Source organism: Lepidochelys olivacea (genome assembly GCF_965140295.1).
Source record: "Lepidochelys olivacea isolate rLepOli2 genome assembly, chromosome: 7".
In the NCBI taxonomy this organism is placed as follows: domain Eukaryota; kingdom Metazoa; phylum Chordata; order Testudines; family Cheloniidae; genus Lepidochelys; species Lepidochelys olivacea.
This window is the reverse complement of record NC_140417.1, coordinates 30,426,385-30,446,202: the sequence shown is the minus strand read 5'-3', so window position 1 is coordinate 30,446,202 and position 19,818 is coordinate 30,426,385. Positions and strand designations below refer to the sequence as shown.

Below are 19,818 nucleotides of genomic sequence, written 5' to 3'. Positions count from 1 at the left end.
AGTGGTTAGAGCAGAAGTGACTCAGAGTTAGGATTCCTGGGTTCTAGCCCCAACTCTGGGAGTCTAATGGTTGCAGGGCTAGGAGCTAAGACCCCTGGACTCCATCCCCAGCTCTGGGAGGGGAGGGGAGTCGAGTCAAGTCTAATGGTTGGGGGGCTGGGAGCTAGGACCCCTGGGTTCCATCCCCAGCCCTGGGAGGGGAGAGTGCTGTTATGAGTTGGGGGGGGGCTGGTAGTCAATATCCGCAAGGGAAGGGCTCAGAGCCCCATCGCTGAGGGACATTCACTCCTAGAGCTCTGGGGACCTGATTGAAGGAGACAGCCCTACCATGGGGTGAGGAATTAGGTGGGAACTGAGGGCGTAGCTCCCTCTCTGAAACCTCCTTCAGCCAAGAGCCTCCTGCTCCAAGGCCCTTCTCCCTGCACCTAGCTTACGTTCTTCCTTCATTAACTGCTGAGTGCCCTGATTGATTAATTAATTAATGAGGAAATGCAGCAAGAGTAGAGGGTGGGAAGGAACTTAGCTTAGACTTCGCTCCCACTGCGGGGCTGACTGGGTAAGGGGGGAGGAAGTCAGGAAATGGGGTATGGGGCCTTTCCCCTGAAGGGGGTGCTGGCTATGATGCAGTCCCAGGGCGGAGGGATAGGCTGGCTGGGAGGGCCAGGAATGGGGAGAGATCCCTGTATAAACAGCCCCCATTCCCAACAATGCTTTGGTCCCTTTTGCCCTTCAAACCCAGCTTCAGCCCTCTGTGCCCCCCTGAACTTCCATGAGGCTCAGCCTCCTGCTACCCCCCACCAAGAGCTCTGGGGAAGGGACCCATAAAGCTAATATAGGGCTATGATTACCTTTGCCGAGCCCGGCCCACTCTGGGGCTGCTAATGAGCCATTAGTGGGGTACAGAATCTCACCCAGGAGTCCTGGGTTTGGCACCTCCTTAGCTGACTGGCCAGGGAAGTTATTAACCAGAATCGTAGAAGGGAATGAGGTCTGGAGGTTAGAGCGGGCGGGGGGGGAGCAGCGTTCCAGGTTCTAGCCCCGTCTCTGGGAGGGAAGGGAAGGGGAGGGGAGGGAGCAGTGGCTGAGAATCCAGGTCTCCTGGGGTCTATCTCCTGCTCTAGGAGGGAAATGGGAGGTCTCTAGCAGGTTAGGGGGGTGCTGGGAGTTTGGACTCCTGGGTTCTATCCCTACTTCCTAGCAGCTCAGAGTGCAGCAGGCATTATTTGAAGTGTGGATTAGCTGTTCTGCTGCCCTCTGCTGGAGAGAATCAGCCCTGCTCCGTGTATGTGTCAGAACTTCCCAGCTCTGCTATTTTACCTTGGGTTTCTTTTGAGTTCATGGTTTTCCCATCTCCCCATTTAAAAACTACAGCAAGGCTGCCGGGTACGTAGTGAGTCGGGACAGAGCTGGGAATACAGCCCAGGAGACCGGTCTCCTGGGAATCAGGTGGTGGGTAAGGTAGGAGCAGAGGCCCCACTGTGGGCAGCCGTGGGGGAGCCCAGCTGCCGACATCATCATTTGGGCCTTAACACAGGAGTGAACAGGAAAAGCGCAGGATCTCTGCAGCCATGGCACGGCCCCTGCAGGCAGAGGAGCTGGCATATGGGCACTGAAAGGAGGGCACAGGATGGCAGGTGCAGTGCCCTTCCCCCCATCCCTGGGTGATGGCATTGAGGAGGGCGATCAGTTCTCAGCAGGATAATTATCCCTGATGAAGGCCTTGCCCCTGGCCATGGTACCAGGAGCCCGTTAGCTTCTCAGCATGCAGAGCCAGGCGCCAGGATCACTGGCCGTGGCCGGAGGGGGCTGTTTCAGGACCTCAGCAGCACATTAAATAACGGAGTTGTTGGGAGAGGAGGGGTTTGCTCACAGGGGGCTCAGCATGGTTTTTGTAGGTCAGGTCAGGGTCGCCATGGCAGAGTGGGATATGGCGGTGCAGAGAGGGGACAAGGCGGGCTGAGGGTCATGCAACAGAGATGGGGATGGAACTCAGGAGTCCTGGTTCTCACCCCCACCCCCCGCTCAACCATTAGACCCTACTTCTCTCTCAGAGCCAGGGAACCCAGACCCAGGTGTCCTGAACCCATTCGCTAACTGTATCCCCTGCACTAACCCACTAGACCTCCCCTCCCTTCCAAGAGCTGGGGATAGACCCTCCGTTTCCCCTTCTGTGTAAAGGGGTGTGTGAGAGAGGCACTGTCCTCTGCTGGCTAGATTCAGTCCTGCACCTTTTACTTCTTTGAGCCTATGCTGTGATTGTGTGCCTATGAGAGCAAGAGGGTTCACCTTGAACTCAAGGCTAGGCTCCTGGGGAGTCTAACATGCCCTGCCCCAGTGCCCTGCCCCAGTGTAGCTGCTGACCCCTGCGCCCCCGCTCTGCAATTCCCAGATCCCCCATTGCACCCCCACTACCCATCTGTGCTCTGCCCTTCCCCAAGCAGCAGCTGTTCCGTCCAGCCCATGAGACACAGTCCAGCTCCCCAGAGTCTAATCCCTCTTGACAGCTCTGACAACGCTCAGGGGGGCTCAGCTTACTCCAGCCTTTCCCATCCAGCAGCCAGTCCCCATTCTCCCCGGCAATGCACAAGCATGAGCCTGGTAGCTGCCCCTCCCCACCCCTTGGACACAAGCAGCTGGACAGCTGTGCTGCTGCGACTAGAACCCAGGCATCCTGCCTTCCACCACCACCACCCCAATCTAACCATTAGATGCCACTCCTCTCCCAGGGCCAGGGATAGAACCAGGAGTCCTGGTTCCCAGCCTCTTCTTTCCACCTCCCCATAGTTCTAACCACTCACCTCCCAGAGCAGAGGAGAGAACCCAGGAGTCCTGACTCTCCACACCCTCTGCTCTAACCCACCAGACCATGCTACCATTGTCACATCTTGTACGAGATGGGCCTCGATCTGTCATTAGATTTGTTAGCAGTATTTGCAGCGCGATGAGAGCTGATTGGCTGGGAGCAGGGAGAACTGAATTCAATCATAGAATCATAGGACTGGAAGGGACCTCGAAAGGTCATCGAGTCCAGGCCCCTGCACTCAAGACAGGACTAAGTATTAACTAGGTCCAGGGCCGGTGCTTTCCAAGCAGGTGCTTGGGGCGGCAGTCAGAATGGGACAGCAGCCCGTGTCCTGCGGCGGCAATTCGGCAGCAGCTCCGCTGCTCTTCCCACCGCGGCGGCACTTCGGCGGCGACTGCTTGGGGCGGCAAAATTGGTAGAGCCGCCCCTGTCTAGACCACCCCTGACAGGTGTTTGTCCAACCTGCTCTGAAAAATCCCCAGTGACAGAGATTCCCCAAGCTCCCTAGGCAACTGATTCCAGTGGTTAACCACCCTGACAGGAAGTTTTCCTAATGTCCAACCTACACCGCCCTTGCTGCAATTTAAGCCCACTGCCTCTTGTCCTATCCTCAGGGGTTAAGGAGAACAAATTTTTCCCCTCCTTCTTGTAACAACCTTTTACGTATTTGATTCAAAGAGAGGAAGAGGCTTTAATAACCAGCTACAAAGGCGTTGCTTCTCCTCTGGAGTGCCTTGCCTGGTGTACCTCACCCTGGCATCAGGCCAGGACATAATCCCTTGGGGAAGGAGGGCGGCACTGACTCACTAACACTGGGGCAGCTGCCCCACCTCAGAGCAATCAGCTCAGGCTCCCTGCAGACTCAGGCAGCATCCCTGTGTCAGTAACCATCAGGGCAACTCCCTCCCTCTCGGAGCCTCAGGCCTGGTCTGCACCTAAAATTTAGCTCTACCTAGCTAACTCGATGAGGGGAGGGGTGACAAAATTCACATCCCGGGGAAAGGTAGTTACGCCAACCAAAGCCCCAGCATAGACAGCGCTAGGTCTCATCTTCTCCATCCTGGCGTCCAGCTCTGGGTCAGGGCTTGCTGGGGCCAGGAGGGGAAGGGTTAATGCCTTGGGTTCTTGGGGGGGGCCTCCCCCCCTCCAGGATTAAACCCACGGGATGCCAGAGCCATGCTGATAGCCTGTTACTGTTTGTTCCCAGACCAACATCCCCTTCCTGCAGAATGTGCTGAGCAATGACCAGTTCCTGCGGGGCACGGTGGACACACAGTTCATCGATGAGAACCCTGAGCTCTTCAATCTGCGCCCGGGCCAGAACAGGGCCCAGAAGCTGCTACATTATCTGGGTACAGGCCACAAGCTGGGACCACAGACTCAGGCCAATGGGTGGGCTCTCCAGACAGGACCATGGGGTTGGACCCCGAGCAGGGTCCCTTTCCAGTACTGTGGGGTTAGGCCCAAGGTATGGGGTCCCCGTCTGGTACCACAGGGCCAGATCTGTGAGGTCAGAGCCATGGGTGGGATTCTCCAGCTGGTACCATGAGATCTGGCCCCGGGGCAGGATCCCCAATTGGTACTGTGGGGTAGGCCCAGAAGGCAGGAGCCCCCCAGAAGGCAAAATCCTCAGCTGGTACTGTGGGTTGGGACCATCTGTGGGGTGCCTGTCCAGTACTGTGGGATCAGCCCCAGGGGGCGGAGTCCCCATCCAGTACCACAGGTCAGGGCCATGGGTATGTTGTCCATCCCGTACCGCAGCGTCAGGCTCAGGGCTGGGATCACCAGCTGGTTCTGTAACATAAGGGCCATGGGTCGGGATCCCCAGTCGGTATGGCGGGGGCGGGATACCTGGCCCAGGCCGTGTTCCATGCACTGTGCTGTCTAACTCTGACATTCTCTCTCCAGGCCACGTGATGGTCAACGGCCCCACCACGCCCATCCCTGTCAAGGCCCGCCCATCCCCCATTGATCCCGTCGTGCCCATTGTGCCTTTGGGTGAGTTCCCTCCTCTCCTGTCCCCCACCCCGGCACCTCCCACCTGCTGGGTCTGCTGCCCACAGGGCCCCTCCCCCGCACTATGGCCCCCTCCCACTCCCTTCCCCATGGATGGAGTGGGGGGGCAGGATGCCTGGGTTCCCTGTGCCACGTGCCCTCCCTTCTGCCCTTGTGGCTGGACTCCACTTCCTCCCCCGCTCCCAGGAGTCAGGGCCTTTCTGGGCCCTGTTCTTCCCTTCGGAGGGCAGTGGGTTCTAGTGGGTTGGCGCGGGGAGGGCTGGGAGTCAGCGCTCCCAGTTCGGTGGCTACCTGCCCCATTTGCCAGGCTGCCCAGCAAATCATTAGCTGTGCTGTATTCTGCTCCAGCCTGCTCCCTGGCCCAGGGAGGGAGCACTTAGGGGTCTGTCAGCTCAAAACGGATTTAACAGGCTGCTTGGGAGAACCTTAATGAGCTGTAAGCCACCGTTGTTCATTCTCTTAATGCCTGGTTCAGGCTGAGGATTAGCGGCTGACAAAGAAATAAACTGCGATAATAACCTGACGTAGCTGCAATCCTGGCTAATTAAAGCCAGCCCTGTGCATCGGTCACATGCGTGCTGGGAACCTCAGGCCCACGGCTCAGCTGTCCAACCCATTTCATGGAGCTGGTTCCAGGCTAGTTGCAGTCAGAAAAGATTTACCAGGCATCAGCCCCACAGAGCACGTCATGTACAGGGATCCCTGGCCCAGTACTGAGATGCAGCCGCCTCTGGGGTGGGGCGCAAGGGCTGTTTATTCAGGGATCCCTCTCCTGGCGTCCTCTAGCATCATGCTAGGGTCAGCCACTGACTGTGAGTAAGGGAGAGCACCCCCTATTGTGTCCCCACCTCCCTCCTTGCAGCGCAGCGCCTCCTAGCACCAGCAGCGCTGAGTGTAAGTGACTCCTTCCAGGCTAAGTAACGACACCCTGGGGGGCTGCAGGGAGCCGTGTAGGGGTCTCTCTGCAACCCTACAGCAATGGTATCCGCCCCCTGCTTTTCAGGTGACCCCCCTACTGGCTTCCGAGATATCCTGCTCCGGGAGGGTCCCCAGGGCTTTGCCAAGGCCGTGCGGCAGCACCGTGGGCTGCTGCTCATGGACACGACCTTCCGGGATGCTCACCAGTCCCTGCTGGCCACCCGCGTCCGCACACATGACCTCAAGAAGATCTCGCCCTTCGTGGCTCACAACTTCAACAACCTCTTCAGCATTGAGAACTGGGGAGGTCAGAGCAGGACATGGGGCCTTTCCACTCTAGGGGGCGCTGGTTCTGATCCAGCCCCAGGGTGGGGGGCTGGCTGGCCCCGGCGGGGTGGGGAATGGGACACAGGCCTTTCCCCTCTAGGGAACATCCACTATGGGATTGGGGGGAGGGGCAGGGCTGAGGGAAGAACTTGTGGGTAACACCGGTGGAGGCAGGTCACACGTACTCACCTCTCTGCCCCACCCCACCAGGTGCCACGTTTGACGTTGCCATGCGTTTCCTGTATGAGTGCCCATGGCAGCGGCTGCAGGAGCTCCGTGAGCTCATCCCCAACATCCCCTTCCAGATGCTGCTGCGGGGGGCCAACGCCGTGGGGTACACCAACTACCCCGACAACTCCGTCTTCAAGTGAGCTGGCGGGGTGGGCTGACAGGGCATCAGCCGGGCTGGGCAGGTGGGGGCTCAAGTCTGGGACAGCAGAGAGCCGTGGGGTAGGATTGAGGGTCAGGGCTTCAGACCCCCCAGGGGAGGGAGTGAGGAAAGGGGGTGGGATTCCAGAGTCGCCTGGCTGACTCACCCTGACGCCAGACCTGAGGGGTGCATCAGCAGGGATAACTCTACATGGGGGGGCCTGGCACCCAGTCCCCATGGGGATCCTTCTCCCCCAGGACTCACCAGGTGACCCTGGTCCCCCAGGTTCTGTGAAGTGGCAAAGGAGAACGGCATGGACATCTTCCGGGTCTTCGACTCCCTCAATTACTTGCCCAACATGCTGCTGGGGATGGAGGCAGCGGGGCAAGCCGGGGGGGTGGTGGAGGCTGCAATCTCCTACACGGGAGATGTGGCCGACCCCACCCGCACCAAATACACACTGGAATACTATGTCCAGCTGGCCGAGGAGCTGGTGAAAGCTGGGACGCACATCCTCTGCATCAAGGTACCTAGGGGAGCCCAGGACTGGGGTAGCCGGGGGCTGCGGGTGGGGGCACTGGCAGCACTGGGGAGCAGAGCCCGGGGGGACCCATAACGCAGGACATCATGGACTGAGATGCCACCCTTTGGGGGGCATCATGGCACTGGGGAGGGTGTCCAGAGCTCGCTCACCCTGTCATACTTGCCTCCTCATCCCCTCCTGCCCCAGCCTTCCCCCTCCGCTCCCACAGCCCCTGCCCTCGTCTCTGCCCCCCCACAGCTGGTTCCCCCTGCACCTTCCCTGCTCCCTACCCTTTCACCCCTCCCCACCCTCCCCCTGTTTCTGCCCCCCCACGCTCAGCTCTCTTCTCCCTTGCAGGACATGGCTGGGCTGCTGAAGCCGCGCGCCTCGGAGCTGCTGGTGGGGGCGCTCCGCCAGCGCTTCCCCGAGGTGCCCATCCACATCCACACCCATGACACCTCTGGGGCGGGGGTGGCCTCCATGCTGGCCTGCACCGCCGCCGGCGCTGACATCGTCGACGTGGCCGTGGACGCCATGTCCGGCATGACCTCGCAGCCCAGCATGGGCGCCTTGGTGGCCTGCACCCGGGGCACCAGCCAGGACACAGGTACCAGCCGCAGGAGCCAGGGCCCCCGGGCGCTAAACGCCTGGCTCTGGGAGGGGAAGGGGATCTAGTGCTTAGAGCAGGGAGGGCGCAGAGTCAGACAAGGCATCTGCCCCGATCCAGTCTAAGAACATCATGAGATGGGCTAGGGCAAAGAGCGAGGAGGACACATGACCCAGCTCTGCCCCCATGCTCTCTGGAGCCAAGATCTCAGGGTGGTGGATCATCCCAGAGCCCCGCCTCTGTCCCACTCACCAGGATGGGCCAAGTCCAACCCCTGCAGCCTGGACAAGCCCCATCTCCTCCCTCTCCCCGCCTCAGGCATCCAGATAGAGAAGGTGTTTGACTACAGCGAGTACTGGGAGATGGCGCGGGGCCTTTACGCCGCCTTCGACTGCACAGCCACCATGAAGTCGGGCAACGCCGACGTGTACGAGAACGAGATCCCGGGTGGCCAGTACACCAACCTGCACTTCCAGGCCCACAGCATGGGGCTGGGCAACAAGTTCAAGCAGGTCAAGAAGGCCTTCGTCGAAGCCAACAAGCTGCTGGGGGATCTCATCAAGGTCAGAGCCCTCCACAGTCGTCCAGAGCTGCCAGCTCTGATCCCGCCCAGGGGGCCTGGCTGGCTCGGGACGGTGGGGAATGGGACATGGGGTTTTGTCCCCTCTAGGGAGCACCACTTCTGACCAGCCCCAGGACGGGGACCTGCCTGCACTGACCCGTCTCCCGCCCATGCAGGTGACGCCATCATCGAAGATCGTGGGGGACCTGGCGCAGTTCATGGTGCAGAACAACCTGTCGCGGCAGGAGGTGGAGGCCATGGCAGACGAGCTCTCCTTCCCGCTCTCCGTGGTGGAGTTCCTGCAGGGCTACATTGGGATCCCCTATGGGGGCTTCCCTGAGCCCTTCCGCTCCAAGGTGGGGCTGGGCAATGGGTGGGGTGGGGCTGCAGGGGAATCCCGGGCATGTGGGAGGCAGGGCTAGATCAGGTTCCTCTGCTGGGACTTCCCTGAGTCCTTTCACTCCAAGGTGAGCCATGGGGACCACGAAGTGGGCGGTATCCCCTTCCCTGGGCTCCCATTGCTCCAGCCCCCCGGCATGGAATCCTGATGCTCTCCCTCCCAGGTGCTGAAGGACCTGCCCCGCATTGAGGGACGCCCGGGGGCCTCGCTGCCCGCCCTGGACTTCCAGCAGCTGGAGAAGGAGCTGCGCATGCGGCACCAGGAGGAGGAGATCACCCCTGAGGACGTGCTCTCAGCTGCCATGTACCCCAAGGTGTTCGATGAGTTCAAGGAGTTCACGGCCACCTTTGGCCCCGTCGAGTGCCTCAACACCCGTCTCTTCCTGGAGGGGCCCAAGATCGCCGAGGAGTTTGAGGTATGGGAGTCAGGGTGGGAGGGGCCAGACCCAGGTGGGCAGACTTGGACCATGGGCTGTACGGGGGGAGATAAGGCTCTGGGGGGACTGGTTGGACCTGGGAGTAGGGGTCGGGGGAGCCTGAGGAGAAGTTTGAGGCAGGAAGGTTGGAGATTGTGGGAAATAGGGTTAAGGGAGACTATCAAGCCCTACGTTTGGGGGGCCTTTGGGATCAGCGGGACACTGGGAGGAGTTCCAGGTCGGGCGGCTCCCCATTCTCGGAGGGATCAGCTCAGGCTCTTTGCAGACTCAGGAAACATCACCGTGTCAGTTACACTCAAGGCAGCGCCCCTCCCCCAGAGCAATTGATTCCAACTCTCTGCAGACTCAGGAAGCCCTGGGGGCCTCACCACGCTCGGTCTCCCCCTGCAGGTGGAGCTGGAACGTGGAAAGACCCTGCACATCAAAGCCCTTGCGCTGGGAGACCTGAACCGGGCTGGCCAACGTGAGGTCTTCTTCGAACTCAATGGGCAGCTGCGCTCCATCCTGGTCAAGGACACACAAGCCATGAAGGTGCCAAGGGGGTAGATACTGGGCTGGAAGAGCCTCTGGGTCTGATGTTGCGAGCTGGGCACACGGGTCTGTCCCGATCTAAGGCCTTGTTGCATGAGATGTGTTGACTAACCTTGTCTCTCTGCCCCGCCCCCCAGGAGATGCATTTCCACCCCAAGGCACTGAAGGACATCAAGGGCCAGATCGGGGCCCCCATGCCCGGCAAGGTCATTGACATCAAGGTGGAGGAGGGGGCAAAGGTCGACAAGGGACAGCCCCTCTGTGTGCTCAGCGCCATGAAGATGGAGACCGTGGTCAACTCCCCCATGGCCGGCACTGTCAAAAAGATCTACGTCAAACCCGACATGAACCTAGAAGGGGATGACCTCATCCTGGAAATAGAATAGGCCCCCGCCTCCTCCCCCCCGCTGCATTCTGCTTCCCCTCCCCCATCCCGGACAGAGACCTGCCCCCCAATGTGTCGGATGCAGCCGGCACGCTGTCACTTTAAGGGCGTGCCCCGCCCACTTTTAACCCTTTGCTTGCAGGAGATGCACCAGCTTCTTTCTTTCCCCACACCCCCTCCGAAGTCCTGCTTAGCCTCAGTCAGGCACCTTATGGGGGACGCGCAGTTCCTTCCACCGCCATCAGGGGAGCCTGTGCATCATGCAGCCTGGGGTGCAATTCCTTCTGCCGCCACCAGGGGGTGTCTGTGCACCTATTATGGATTGACAGGGCTGTGTTACCCCAGTCTTTTGGCAGTGACCCCGGCGGTGTGCCAGACCCACACTTTCCCCAGGCACCCATGCAGCCTCAGCAACTCCAGGACCGGGCCTTTGGGCACCACCACCGCCTGCTCCCCCCGTGAGCTCCAGCCAGTCCAGCTGTGATCAGACTGAGGCAGAGACTCTCCCTTCTCCGGGAGCGAAGTGCCCAGGGAGGATCATCAGCAAGGCTGGGCAGCCTGGCCAGGCCAAGGGAGCATTGATTAGTCGCAGGGTCCTCAGGCCGGAGCCCGTGTTGGTGGCAGCCAGGACCTCAGCATGTCCTGCTGCCCGGAGACCCAGCTTTGCTCCCTTCCGCTGCTGCTCACCCCTGTTCTCCCTTAGTTTCCAGCTCCAGGTCTTTGGCCTCCGCCTCCCTGCCGAGTGCTGGAGGGAGTCCCTGCTCTCAGCTGTCCGTGTGGTTAATGTCCTGCCATTGGCCGTGGAGGGGCCCGTGGGCCCATGGGCAGGCCCTTGCCAATGCAGGGTCTTCCCAGTTGTGTGTCCATTGCAGTCCGGTCCGGTTCCAGGCCAGGCAGCAGGCATGGCAGACCCCTTCCTTTAGCTTCTTAACCCACGGACACAATCAGCTCTTCCCCCCCGGCGGGCAGCGATGCAAAGTGGCCAGTCAGTTCATAACTGTACAAAGAAGTCACAAGTGTGTGTCCGCATCATGCAGCCGAGAGGTGCAGTTCCCTCTGTCTCCACCAGGGGGCATCTGATCTCAGAGGCTAAGCATTGCTGGGGAGGTGCTGTCCCCTCCCATCCCACTTACTCTGCTGCCAATTGCATTATACCCATCAACTGCCAGGAGGCGCTGCCCCATCCAGCCCAGTTACCCCCCTGCACCATATGGGGTGCTGGCCCCCTGCGCCTCCAGCCCAGGTACCCCCCCAACTCTGGAGGGCACCTTCCCCACAGGCTGCCACTGCTTTCTATGCCCACCCAATAGCTGCTGTCCCTCCCCAGCTCAACCATGACTCCTTTCTCCCTTGGGGGGAGAACAGTGCCCCACCTGAGTCCTGGTCCTGCCCCCAGCTGTGGGGGGGAGAGGGGGACGGGGAGGGGCTCCTTTCCCCTGCCATGCTGCCTCAGGGGACCCCCTCAGCTGCGGGGGCTCCTCTTGCTGCTTGAACCCAGGGCTAGTCTAATGCAGAATCTTTTCTATTGTCTTAATTGCCAATCCCTGCCCCCAAATATGTATGCCCCTCCCCCCTTCAGAGCAGGGGGGGACTCAGGGGTATCACTAGCCATGGATTGCCCCCACCCCTGCTCCCTGGCGACCCCATCCTCGTGTCGATCTGGATGGGGCCTTCTGTGGGGGCACAGGACCGAGTGGTGGTGAGAGGGGGCACCCACTGGGTAGCGACCAACGCAATCATGCTGGGTTTTAGGTTGGGAGGGGTGTCAGATGTTTACAGGGTTGTCTGCCCAGGGCTGGGGGAGAGGGGTGAAATCCCTCCCCCTGCCTGAGGGCACGGGAACAAACCTCACATCCATGAGGACAGTCTGCAGTGCAGGAGCTGCCAAGTGGGATTCCGTTAGCGCCCCGTTGGACTGGAAGGATCAAGGCCGTTTTGGGAAGGACTCAGTGACCCGGGGTCCCTGAGGGGCCGGCCCCCTGCTGGGCAATAAAACTCATCTCACTAACCGCTCACTGCTGGCCTGGCTGAGTTTGTGACAAGACCAGAGAATTGGGGGCAGCCTGCCTCCTGCTGGATAGACTCCAGACTGCCGCTGGTATGGCTGCCTGCGTGTGGGGAGCACTCGCTGTGGGGTGCCCCCAGCTACGCCAGTCCCAGCTCAGCCGAAGCCCATCACTCCCAACCAGCAGCCTTATGTTGCTGGGCAGGGCTAAGGGGCACCTGCAGAGCTGGGGGGCGGGGGGTGTCCAGGGCTGGGCTAGCAGGGACAGTGGGTGCAGATGGCGCAGCCTGGTTCTCACTTTGGCCCCGTTCAAAATTCACGCCCTCCCGTCTGAAAGGAAAACCGTGGCTTCCAAGTAGCTGCCATGCCAACAGAACGTGATGCCGTCAGCTCAGGAAGCGTAGTGAGCTAGGGTGAGATGACATGGAATCGGGGTGGGTGGGAATGAGTCATAGGGACTTTCCCCTCTGGGGGAGGCTGGCTCTGAGCTGGGCCCGGGGTGGGGCTGACTTAGGGAGGGCAGGGGCTTGAATACAGGGCACCATCCCCCAGACAGACCCCTTTGGGCTGCATCCCCCAGCCGGCACTGCTCACACTGACCAGACGGGGGCTCCCTTCACCCGCACACCAACCCACAGGCACTAAGTCTTGTCCCCAGGACCAGGGCACCTGGCTGCTGCATGAGGTGCCAGGTCTCAGCCCAGCCCTGAGGCAGACGGCTCCAAACCCAGAGCGGAGCAGTTGCCTGGTGCTGGGCGGAGATGCTGAGTGAAATGCTGCCCGGGTGTTACTAGCGGGGATGTTCCACAGCAGGTCCCCGGCGTAAACAGCCCTCCAGGAGGCAGTGTCTCAGCACCAGGCAAGAGATCCCTGTGTAAACAGCCCCTGCCCCCCAACTCCAGAAGCACCAGGGATGATGTGTGTGAAAGTGCGGAAGGAGCCCCTGGCTGGGGAGCAAGAGTTGGCGCTTCTCTTTGAAGGACATTGCAATCTGGCATGGCAGCCCCAAGCTCCTTGAGCCGCTCCCACCAGCTCGTTACACTGCCGGGGTCGTTAATAAGTCAGCTCCCTTCTGTGCTTTAAGAGAATTAATACAATACTCTGCAGCTGTGCCTGCCACAGGACTCTCAGCCCAGTCACAGCGGCCTAGGACTGACCCACCCCTGCCTAGGGGAAGGTCTTTGGGCTAGGAGATCATGGGTCTGGTCTCCTCCTTTTCTGCTCCCTGCTGTGAATAGTTCTCTGCACTTCAGTACCCCTGTTAGAGGGAGGCCACGAAACACACACACACAATCACTCCACTCTGCCGCGCTGCCTCTCTCAAGGGCTGGCCCCGATTGACAGCGCGTGCTACCCTGGCCTTTCCACCGACTCGCAGCAGGATCCCCATGCCTCTGCCGAGCCCACCACTTAGGCACCCACAAGGGTGAGTGCCGCAGCTCTTCAGCTCCACGCCCCGGCCTGCTGGCTCCAGCCCCCGTATCAGGCCATGCGCTCGCCACAGCACGCTTCAGGGAGCCACTCACCGGGCCACAGTGTGGCCCGCTCGGAGCAAGCTGGGGTATATTAGTCCCTTGGCAAAGCCCCTCGGGGAGCTCTTAGGGCAGCGTGGCGAAGCCAAGCTCGAGTGAGAGCCCAGGCTGCCAACGGCCCCAACATGCGACCAGCTGAGGCTGCACTGGGGTCAGGTGGGCAGAGCTACGTCCCATGGCTGGGGAAGTGGCAGACCCCTGAGCAACACAGCTCTGTCCACCTACATTTGAAGGGTTGCCCAGGCTTAGCCAGCCGTGCTGGGCTGGGTGCCCTCTCAGCTTCCAGCTCCTGGGTATGTCTGCACTGGGAGCTGGGGGTGACGTCCCGACTCCCTAGGGTGGCCACAGGGCTGGCCTTACCATGAGGCGGCCACCTCAGGTGCCAGACTGTGGGGGTACCACTAGGACCCAGCGTTTCAAAGTTTTGGCCCACGCGAGCGGGCTTCGGGGTGTCATTTGAGCTCCCCGCCTCAGGTGCCAAAATGTTGTGGGCCGGTCCTGGGTGGCCACACCCGTTCCTGGACTATGGGGCACTCCGGTGGGGCTGAAATGGCCTGGTCCCGCGCACGGGAGGACATGCCGCAGGAGGAGCGGTAAGATAGCATCCCCTGTCCGATACCGGACAAAACCACAGCCGGCTTTGGTCCAGTAGCAGACGGGGAAAAATCCCTCCCACCCAAAGCAGCTTGTCTGGGGAAAACTGGGCGAGTGGCCTCCCTAAGGCTCTCACTCAGGGGTGGCCAAACTGCAGCATGTGAGCCGCGTGCAGCATTTTACAGTGCGGCTCCCACAGTGCCCCCCTCTGACCCCCATTCTCTGCCTACCAGACTGGGGGGAGAGGAAAGCTTGGGGCTTCTGCCCTGTGGGGTGGGGGTGGGGGCGGGGGCGGGGGCTTCTGCCAGAGACAACTGGTGCCTGCTGAGAGTGGGGGACACAATTTAAAGGTTTCCCCCCCCAACAGCTTGAGTCACATCCCCCCCCCCAGTTACCCTAAGCAGCCCCTCCCTGCAGCTCCCAGCTGTTTGCTGTGGCCGCTCCCCATGGCCACAGCTCCCAGCTTGGTGGCTCTAGCAGCTGCCGTGCAGGGAGGGGGCCCGAGAGCAACACCTAGTGGGGCCAGCAAACCGTGGCAAAAATTTGGGGGGGGGCACATGACTCCACACCCCTCCCCCCCCCGCATCACCTCTGGCTTATGCCCAGCAGGGAGGGGTTCTCAGAGCTTCAGCGGGAGTAGGGCTGGAGCCCTGGTAGCCCCCTCTCGGCCAGCTAAAGCCCCAGCAGGCGCGTCCCGGCTCTCGAACTGCTGACGATTGTCATACGTGGCTCGGAGGGTCGGTAAGTTGCCCCCCCCCCAACATCTAACTCATGGAGCCAGTGCACTGAGACTAGCTGGGGCGGCATGGGGCAGCCTTGCCGGGTATGTGGGGTAGGGGCAGGTTTGCACTTGGAGCTGCTAGCCCATGCTTCTGCCTGTGCTACCCCGGCCAGCACGCGCGCTCAAGGAGAGCTAGCTCCAGCAGGTCTCTGCAAGGTGGAGCGTCACCGGGTGTCCCAGGAGCAACCTTGACAACCACCCTGTTCAACCCACGATCCTTCCCTATGCGCCCCTGCCTGGCTGCTGGGCACTGGGCCTTTGTGCTCCAGCCTTGGCTCTTCCATTCATGTGTGTGGATGGCACATTCACCCCCCGCCCCCCCCCAGCCCTTACCCCCTGCCAGGACAAGCAAGTAACCCCTATAGCCCCCCCAGTCAAAGAGAAACTGAGTCACAAAACCCTCATTCACCACAGCTGTGCACAATCCACACACCTGGCTGCGTGATCTGTAACTGCTAGACCCCACAAGTCCTCACTCCCAGGCCGTCCCCTCCCGCACTATAACCCACTACCCTCCTTGAGCAGGAGAGACCCCAAAAGCCCTGACTCACAGCCCCCTTCTGCTCTAACCACTAGACCCCCGTGCCCAAACTGAGGATGGAAGCCGGGAGTCCAAATGCCCAAGACTGTAGCAAATAGGCGGGTGGGTGAGAGAGAGCTGCACTCCTTGGGCTGGTTGCACTATACAGAGGATAACAACCTACTTCTGCTAGTCCTTTAGCTCAAGAGACCACGGTCTGGGTGTGGATGTGAAGATTGTTAGTTCAGTGCCCAGTGATGACCTGGTTGGGTACGAGATCCTGGAAAGGACGACTGCCAGGGGCAGCGTTATGGGTACCTTTAGCCTGGCATTTCCTCCACTGGGAGTGCTTGACTCATTGATTAGCTCACTTCCCCATCCCCATCCATCCTTCTCTTTCTAGCGCAATACATGCCCCATCTATATCTGCATCCACCTACCCCTCTATCCCCATACACACACCTCCATCTAGCCACATGCCTAGCCCCGTCCCACCATCACTGCTCTGCCCCACCCAGCATAGGCTCATAGACTTCAAGGCCAGAAGGGACCATCGCAGGCCATAGATCTGCACATCACAGGCCACAGAACCTCCTCGTCCCACTCCTGCAATAGGCCCAGCAGCTCTGGCTGAGTTACTGAAGGCCTCAAATAGGGATTTAAAGCCTTACCCTTCCCTCCCGTACATAGCCATCCCCATGCACACACACCCCAGGAGCCTTGCCAGCCCTTTGCACTGTTCTGAATGCCACCCCCTTCACCCACTGCTCCAGTGGACTGGTAAATTAAACTCCACTCAAGGGGCCCCCAGCTCTTCACAGGCGGCTGGGCGCCCCTCAGGCTCGTGCACAGGGAGGCTGCCAGGCCCGGGGAGCAGCCATCTGTAGAGCGATCCTGCCTCCCATTGCTACTAGCAACAGAAATTGTTCCGGTTGGGAGCTGGACCCTTTCCCCTCTGCGCCAGCCCCAGGGTGGGGCGGACTGCCTGGTTGGCTCAGTGGGGTGGGGACTGGGACACGGGGGCCTGTCCCCTCTAGAGGGCACCAGCCCCAGGCCCTGTGCGCAGTTCGCTGGCCCTGAGGGTGGCAGCGGGCACAGCGGGGATCACACAGGCACCCGAGCTCTCAGGCAGGGTCCCTTGCAGCTCCCGCAGGCTTCTGGCTTTGTGGAGGCAGATTCTCCGTCGGTGCTGCCAGCCAGGGGGGTGTCAGGGGTACCATGGGCACGTGTCCTGCTGGGATCGGAGACCCGGCAAGCTCTTTGCCCACAGGCCAGCGGGCGAGCTGGATTTCAGGCTGAGCCCCTGCAGCGGAGAAGCTGCCTTTGTGGAGGATCGCTCAGCACATTGCTGCCCCCCTGGGGAACAGCGCCGGGATGGGCTGTTTGCGCTGACATGGAGGCTGGGGAGTGCCTTCGTGCAGGTTACTTACTCAGCTCACATCCAGCTTAGCACAGGGTGAGTAACCGTCGGAACATGCCCCTATGGGCCAGGGTAGCGCCTCCATCTCCTGATGGCTCCAGGTCCAGACTGGCTGCCCTTCTGGTAGATGCTTTAGTCCAACTCAAGTGATTGGGCTCCAGCAGGGGGAACTGGGTGACAAGCTCTGGCCTGTGCCGTCCAGAAGGTCAGCCTTGATGCGCTAATGGAGCCCGACGGCCCTAAACCGCTACGACTCCATGTGGCCTTGGAAGGCCACCTGTGGGGGCTGTTATCTCAGGCTGGGTGCGGGCCACAGAGCGGGCCCTGCTGTACCAGGTGGGAGATGGGCAGGGCCTCACTGTGGTGGGGCAGTCGATGGGTGCACGTCCCCGTTCTGTGACACACACCCCTCACCTTGCCCGCTATAACCCCATGGTCTCTGTGGATCTGACTGCCACGGTGGGTACTTCGCCAGTGTAGCGAGTCAGTGAAGCTCACAATGCCCAGACTGTTCGATGCCCTGGGCTAGGTGATGTGCCCAGCTCAGCCCATCCAACTGGCAACGAGGGGGTCTCTATGCCTGACGTTACTCCTGAGCACCCTGCTGGCCCTTTGCTTGTCTGGAAGCCGGACACTGGTGAGTTCGACAGAAGCAACTCAAGGGGTAACTCCCACCTGAGCGAGTGCAGGGTGCTGGGGAGCAGCCTTGGGTGATCAAAGGCTGAGAGGAGGGGGCCACATGCCCAGCCTTAGGGAGGAAAATAGCCAGCAGCTGGTGCCTGCTGGGCACTGCAGAATCCCCCCGACCTGACCTGGCTTCGTGCAGTGCCCGGTGCAGCTCAGTCCCTTCCCGACCGGCGAGTGCCACAGAACGGCAATGCCAGGAAATGCCGAGCGCAGGGAAACGGCCCCACAACCTTCACTCGGGCCTTTCTGAGCATCGCCTCAGCACCCAGAGCCACCCTCTGTGCTGTACCGAGCGGGGGCTTCCGGCCACGGCTCTGCACTCAGCCCGTGCCTGCTTCTGAGCCTGACCCACCAGCCCCTCTCCCCTCAGCCGACTGCTAACGCCGGACTGCCACTCGCCCTTCATCAGCCTCCCAGAGCAGGCCCAGCACCCACCTGGCCGCTGACAATCCCCGGGGGCCTGGCTAGCGAAAACCCACAAAACGCAGAGCTGGAGCCAGGCCTGATGGGGCTCCCAAGGGGTGTTGTCACAGACTCACCAGCCTGGGGCGCCTCCTTCTGGGGAGACCCAGCGTCGCAGGCCCTCTGCCTCACTCTCCTCTGGGCTTTGGCCAGCTGGGTGGTGACTCGGCCATCCGGCCAGGCCACACAGAGCGTCCTGCCCCTGCCCCTGCCCCTGCCCCACGGGCCAGCTCAACTGCTCCCACCCCTTCTGTTGCAGCCACAGGGCTCTGCAGAGTCCGTCCTGACTCTAGCCCACCGTGCTGCCTCCCAGGGCTTGGTCCTGGCCTCCCTTCAGGGACAGGACCCAAGCGCTGCCTGCAGGCCCCTCTGTGGCGCTTCTCCCGGAGAGGTGCCACAGATGGGCTGATTGGCCTCACTAGCTCCCCTTCACCCTATCACTGCCAGGGTGAGGTACATACCACAGCACAGTCCACATGAGCCTCTAGCCTTTGATCATACACACGGCGGGGAGGGAGGAGGGGAGGCAGAGGCACCCACCCCACCCCACGCAGATCATCTCATGGTCCAAGTACAGTACTGCCAAGCTGGGCCAACTAACCCCTCCACCGCTCAATACAGCTTCACCTAACACAGGGCCTGCGGCAGGCATGTGTGCCGAGACTCCACAGCAGCTACTGCCCGCTCCACAGCGGGGCAGAGTTAAGGCTGAGTGGGCGCTCCCCTCTAATACCCATCAGCGTGGCGGGAGACCCCGCCCTGCTGGAGGGAGGAGTGTGTGGGGCACAGGGGTCTGCTGCACTCAAACAGCCGGCTAATACTGGCAGTGCCAGAGCCGGGCAGGCGAAGGACGCTTTACATTGCCAGCGGGCAATGGCTCCTTCTCTTTACACACCAGCCAGGCTTTGCAGGGGGCACGCGGGCACAGAGCTGGGATTTGTAACTGGGGTCGGGGGAGCTAAGGGCAGGTCTGGGTGGGGTGGCACAAAGCCCCTGCTTGCCAGAGCCTGACACAGACTTCCCAGGCCAGCAGGGCCCGCTGCTTCCTTTCTTGTGGGATGGCTGCGCGGCTGGTGCTAGGCATTACTCTGGGGCAGCCACAGCTCTGTAAGGGCTGAGAAGGCAGCACGGCTCCAGCCGCTGTCCCAGAACGCAGCCCTTGGTTTGCAAACCTGGCCGGGGCCCTGAAAAACCCGGTATTTCTTGGAATAACCAGCCAGCAGGACAATTAGCAACTGGAGGGGGAGGGACGCCAGGCTGAAGGAGGCCACTGGGTGGGCTCATGCATCTGATCCGGGGGGGAGGGGGGGCAATCCCAGGCTGGAGGGACCCATGGGTCTGATTGCAATTGGGTGCGGGGGGTGGATACCGGTGGGATAGCTGCTGTCTCTGCTCTGGATCCATTACTGCCTCCTAGCCAAGCCATGGTCCTGGCTGCCCCCCTTTCTGTGAGTTCTGGCAGTACACCCCCCCCCCGGTCCCATTCCCCCTCTCCCCCACCCCCCCGGCTTGGCTATGGGAACACATAGTTTGTGGCAAGTGGGCGGGGGGGGGAGGGCAGCCGCACTCTGCATATTCAGCTAGACAAGCCTTAGCTGGAGGGGGCATGCCGTGTGGTGCTGGGAGCGCTGAAGGGGGCTCCAGGGATGGGACAGCAGCAGGCTGGGGTAGGCAAGGGCCGCTGGACAGGAGTGCGGAGTACTGCTCAGAGCTGGTTCAATTCCCTGATTTTAATAGACTCACAAACAGACAAAGATACAAACTCACAATTACTAACAAACTGTCTGGCTCGTTTCCCACAGCCAAACTGTAAACACGATCCAGGCCCTGGCACCCCGACACCTCCTACTACACCCCTGCCAGGACCCACTGCCCCACCTCTGTATGTGCAGGGGGTGGGGGACAGGATGGACGCAGTTAGAGCAGCCCAGCTTAGTGG

The 19,818-nt window shown here is 61.0% G+C and overlaps 1 protein-coding gene across 3 annotated transcripts in view; it reads left to right on the top strand.

Moving 5' to 3' along the window:
• The window catches only part of PC (pyruvate carboxylase), a 239,704-nt gene extending 227,811 nt beyond the window's left edge, over window positions 1-11,893 (top strand). For all 3 annotated transcript variants that reach the window (XM_084632881.1, XM_084632880.1, XM_084632879.1), the window contains 11 exons: window positions 4,011-4,155; window positions 4,712-4,801; window positions 5,823-6,044; window positions 6,275-6,431; window positions 6,720-6,960; window positions 7,315-7,564; window positions 7,883-8,127; window positions 8,303-8,482; window positions 8,690-8,941; window positions 9,353-9,493; window positions 9,631-11,893. In XM_084632881.1, coding sequence (XP_084489007.1) covers window positions 4,011-4,155; window positions 4,712-4,801; window positions 5,823-6,044; window positions 6,275-6,431; window positions 6,720-6,960; window positions 7,315-7,564; window positions 7,883-8,127; window positions 8,303-8,482; window positions 8,690-8,941; window positions 9,353-9,493; window positions 9,631-9,879 — 2,172 coding nt within the window. In that variant the 3' untranslated portion in view covers window positions 9,880-11,893. The remainder of the gene's footprint in view (window positions 1-4,010; window positions 4,156-4,711; window positions 4,802-5,822; window positions 6,045-6,274; window positions 6,432-6,719; window positions 6,961-7,314; window positions 7,565-7,882; window positions 8,128-8,302; window positions 8,483-8,689; window positions 8,942-9,352; window positions 9,494-9,630) is intronic.
• The last annotated feature ends 7,925 nt before the right edge of the window (window positions 11,894-19,818 follow it).